This window comes from Homarus americanus, unplaced genomic scaffold (genome assembly GCF_018991925.1).
Source record: "Homarus americanus isolate GMGI-L3 unplaced genomic scaffold, GMGI_Hamer_2.0 scaffold8270, whole genome shotgun sequence".
Lineage (NCBI taxonomy): Eukaryota > Metazoa > Arthropoda > Malacostraca > Decapoda > Nephropidae > Homarus > Homarus americanus.
In genome coordinates this window covers 57,501-62,114 of record NW_024746500.1, presented here as the reverse complement: position 1 = coordinate 62,114, position 4,614 = coordinate 57,501, and the positions used below count along the sequence as shown (strand labels likewise).

General features: G+C 44.7%; 2 protein-coding genes across 2 annotated transcripts; both read left to right on the top strand.

Moving 5' to 3' along the window:
- Positions 1-1,780: 1,780 nt before the first annotated feature.
- LOC121879262 lies at positions 1,781-2,260 on the top strand. Its single transcript, XM_042385851.1, has one exon. The coding sequence runs from the start codon at positions 1,781-1,783 to the stop codon at positions 2,258-2,260; it is 480 nt and encodes a 159-aa protein (XP_042241785.1).
- A 46-nt stretch (positions 2,261-2,306) lies between these two features.
- Positions 2,307-3,101, top strand: LOC121879261. The gene has a single exon (XM_042385850.1). It carries the CDS (start codon positions 2,307-2,309, stop codon positions 3,099-3,101), a length of 795 nt encoding a protein of 264 aa, XP_042241784.1.
- The last annotated feature ends 1,513 nt before the right edge of the window (positions 3,102-4,614 follow it).

Below are 4,614 nucleotides of genomic sequence, written 5' to 3'. Positions count from 1 at the left end.
GTGTGTGTGGGAGGGGATGGGAGGAAGGCGTGTGTGTGGGGAGAGCGTGGTAGGAAGGCGTGTGTGTGGGAGAGCGTGGGTAGGCAGGCGTGGGGGACGTTCTGGGTAATTATTAACATGTCGGCCAGAGACGTGGTTACAACACTTTAGGGCAACAGACAAGGCTAACTGAAGGGTCTATCTATCTATCTTTCTCTAGATAGATAGAGAGAGAGAGAGAGAGAGAGAGAGAGAGAGGCTTTAAATGGCATAAAATGGGGCTGTGGGGAGGTGAGCTTTGTTATTGTTTTGGTTTGATGACGTAATGATGACGTGTTGATGACGTGTTGGTTGGGATTGTTGCCATATTTGAGGATTGTTTTTTTTTTTTGTCGAGAGGTTGTGATTGGTTCTGGATATGCACACACACACACAGAGACACACACACACACACACACACACACACATACACACACACAGAAACACACACACACACACACACACACACAGACACACAGACTATTCCGTTATAGGGAGGTAAGGGTCCGTTATAGGGAGGTAAAAGTCCGTTATAGGGAGGTAAAGGTCCATTATAGGGAGGTAAAGGTCCGTTATAGGGAGGTGGGTCCGTTATAGGAGGTAAGGGTCCGTTATAGGGGGTAAAGTTCGTTATAGGCAGGTAAAAGTCCGTTATAGGGAGGTAAAAGTCCGTTATAGGGAGGTAAAAGTCCGTTATAGGGAGGTAAAAGTTCGTTATAGGAGGTAAAGGTCCGTTATAGGAGGTAAAAGTCCGTTATAGGGAGGTAAAAGTCCGTTATAGGGAGGTAAGGGTCCGTTATAGGGAGGTAAGGGTCCGTTATAGGGAGGTAAAACAGTAGGGAGGTAAAAGTCCGTTATAGGGAGGTAAAAGTCCGTTATAGGAGGTAAAGTCCGTTAGAGGTAAAGTCCGTTATAGGAAGGTAAAAGTCCGTTATGTAAAACTGTTATAGGAGGTAAGGGTCCGTTATAGGGAGTAAAAGGTCCGTTATAGGGAGGTAAAGTCCGTTATAGGAGGTAAAAGTCCGTTATAGGAAGTAAACTGTTATAGGAGGTAAAGTCCGTTATAGGGAGGTAAAAGTCCGTTATAGGAGGTAAGGTCCGTTAGGAGGTAAGGTCCGTTATAGGAAGGTAAAGGTCCGTTATAGGGAGGTATCCGTTATAGGGAGGTAAAGTCCGTTATAGGGAGGTAAAAGTCCGTTATAGGGAGGTAAAAGTCCGTTATAGGAGGAAAGTCCGTTATAGGGAGGTAAAAGTCCGTTATAGGGAGGTAAAAGCCTATAGGGAGGTAAGGGTCCGTTATAGGGAGGTAAAGCTGTTATAGGAAGGTAAAGGTTCGTTATAGGGAGGTAAAAGTCCGTTATGGGAGGTAAAAGTCCGTTATGAGGTAAAAGTCCGTTATAGGGAGGTAAAAGTTCGTATAGGGAGGTAAAGGTCTTTATAGGGAGGTAAAAGTCCGTTATAGGGAGGTAAAAGTCCGTTATAGGGAGGTAAAAGTCCGTTATAGGGAGGTAAAAGTCCGTTATAGGAGGTAAAAGTCCTAGGGAGGTAAGTCCGTTATAGGAGGTAAAGTCCGTTATAGGAGGTAAAAGTCCGTTATAGGGAGGTAAAAGTCCGTTATAGGGAGGTAAAAGTCCGTTATAGGGAGGTAAGGGTGAAACAGAGTAATACAAGTGGTGACCCGCAAGACGTTTAGGAAGATCAAGTGGTCTCCTATGGTCTCCTGTGGTCTCCTGTGGTTTCCTATGGTCTCCTGTGGTCTCCTATGGTCTCCTGTGGTCTCCTATGGTCTCCTGTAGTCTCCTATGGTCTCCCTGTAGTCTGCTATGGTCTCCTGTGGTCTCCGTGGTCTCCCTATGGTCTCCCCTGTGGCCCTGCCCCTGTAGTCTGCTATGGTCTCTTATGGTCTCCTGTGGTCTCCTATGGTCTCCTGTGGTCTCCTATGGTCTCCTATGGTCTCCTATGGTCTCCTGTGTCTGCTATGGTCTCCTTATGGTCTCCTATGGTCTCCTGTGGTCTCTTGTGGTCTCCTGTGGTCTTGTATGGTCTCCTCAGATCTCCTATTGTCTCCTATGGTCTCCTGTGGTCTCCTGTGGTGTCCTGTGGCCTGGTTCATGGTCTCCTGGGTCTCCTATGGTCTCCTGTGGTCTCCTATGGTCTCCTGTGGTTCCTGGCCCTGATCTCCTTGGGTCTCTATGATCTCCTGTGGTCTCCTATGGTCTCCTGTGGTCTATGGTCTCTGTGATCGCCTATGGTCTCCTGTGGTCTCCTATGGTCTCCTGTAGTCTGCTATGGTCTCTTATGGTCTCCCATGGTCTCCTATGGTCTCCTGTGGTCTCCTGTGGTCTCCTATGGTCTCCTGTAGTCTGCTATGGTCTCTTATGGTCTCCTATGGTCTCCTGTGGCTCCCTATGGTCTCCTGTGGTCTTTTGGTCTCCTGTGGTCTATGGTTCCAGATCTCCTATGGTCTCCTGTGGTCTCCTATTGTCTCCTGTTGTCTCCTATGGTCTTGTGTGGTTCCTATCGTCTCCTGTGGACTTGTATGGTCTCCTGTGATCATTGTCTCCTATGGCTCTGTGGTCTCCTATGGTCTCCTGGTGTCCTATGGTCTCCTGTGGTCTCCTGTGGTCTCCTGTGATCTCCTGTGGTCTCCCTGTGGTCTCCTGGTCTCCTGTGGTCTCCGGTGTCTCCTATGGTCTCTGCCCCTATGGTCCTGGTGTCTCCTGTGGTCTCCTGGTGTCTCCTATGGTCTCCTGTGGTCTCCTGTGGTCTCCTGTCGTCTCCTATGGTCTCTGCAGTCTCCTATGGTCTCCTATGGTCTCCTGTGGTCTCCTGGTGTCTCCTGTGGTCTCCTATGGTCTCCTGGTGTTCCTTCCTTATGGTCTCATGTGGTCTCCTATGGTCTCCTGTGGTCTCCTGTGGTCTCCTATGGTCTCCTGTGGTCTCCTATGGTCTCCTGTGGGTCTGGTCTCCGACCTATGGTCTCCTGTGGTCTCTCTATGGTCTCCTGTGGTCTCCTGTGGTCTCCTGGTGTCTCCTTATGGTCTCCTGTGGTCTCCTGTGGTCTCCTTTGTCTCCATTACTGAGGGTACTCCTGGTCTCTCCCACTGGTGAACGTTAGTCTGGCGGTGGTTAGCCTATTTGTCGTTAGTTTCATTCCTTCCCACTCTTCCTTTCCTCCTCTCCTCCTTCTCCCTCCATCCTCTCCTTTCCCTCTCTCCCCTCTCCTGTAATTACTTCCATTCACCTGAACTCCCTAACTATCTACCTGTAATTCTCCATTCACCTGAAATTACCCTAACTATCTACCTGTAATTACTCTATCTACCAAAATTCTTAACTATCTACCTGTAATATTTCATCTACCTGAAATTACCCAACTATCTACCTGTAATTACTCTATCTACCTGTGAAATTACCCTAACTATCTACCTGTAATTACTCTATCTACCTGAAATTACCCTAACTATCTACCTGTAATTACTCTATCTACCTGAAATTACCCTAACTATCTACCTGTAATTACTCTTTCACCTGAAATTTCTCCTAACTTTCATCTACCCGTAATTTATTCTATCTACCTGAAATTACCCTAACTATCTACCTGTAATTACTCCATCACCTGAAATTACCTTAACTATCTACCTGTAATTACTCTATCATCTGAAATTCATCTCTAACTATCTACCCAGTACTCTATCTACCTGAAATTACCCTTTAATCCATCTACCTGTAATTACTCTATCTACCTGAAATTACCCTAACTATCTACCTGTAATTACTCTATCTACCTGAATTTATATCCCTAATTATCTATTGAATTTCTTTATCTTGTAATTACTCTATCTACCTGAAATTACCCTAACTATCTACCTGTAATTACTTATCTACCTGAAATTACCCTAACTATCTACCTGTAATTACTCTATCTACCTGAAATTACCCTAACTATTCACCTGTAATTACTCTATCTACCCGTAATTACTTCCATTCACCTGAAATTACCCTAACTATCTACCTGTAATTACTCTATCTACCTGAAATTACCCTAACTATCTACCTGTAATTACTCTATCTACCTGAAATTACCCTAACTATCTACCTGTAATTACTCTATCTACCTGAAATTACCCTAACTATCTACCTGTAATTACTCTATCTACCTGAAATTACCCTAACTATCTACCTGTAATTACTCCATCCACCGAAATTCCTAACTATCTACCTGTAATTACTCTATCTACCTGAAATTACCCTAACTATCTACCTGTAATACCTATCTACCTGAAATTACCCTAACTACCGTAATTACTCTACCTGTAACTACCTATAACCCGTAATTATAAACCATTGTCACTAGTTATAGGTTAAGGTATAACTGTAATACATTCTTGCGTTATACTCACGGTTAATTAATTATCTCTACAGGTAAGCCGGGAGGTGCAGTGACGTCACGAGTGTACAGGTAGGTGACGTATCTATGACGACAATAACAATAATAATAATAACAATAATAATAATAACTTCTGTCTCTCAATATCTCTATCACTGACTCTCTTTCTCCCCTTCTCTCTCTCTCTCTCTCTACACACACACACA

Coding starts and splice junctions, on each gene's coding strand:
- LOC121879262 (XM_042385851.1), top strand. CDS start 1,781: ATGGTCTCCTGTGGTCTCCTATGGTCTCCTGTAGTCTCCTATGGTCTC.
- LOC121879261 (XM_042385850.1), top strand. CDS start 2,307: ATGGTCTCTTATGGTCTCCCATGGTCTCCTATGGTCTCCTGTGGTCTC.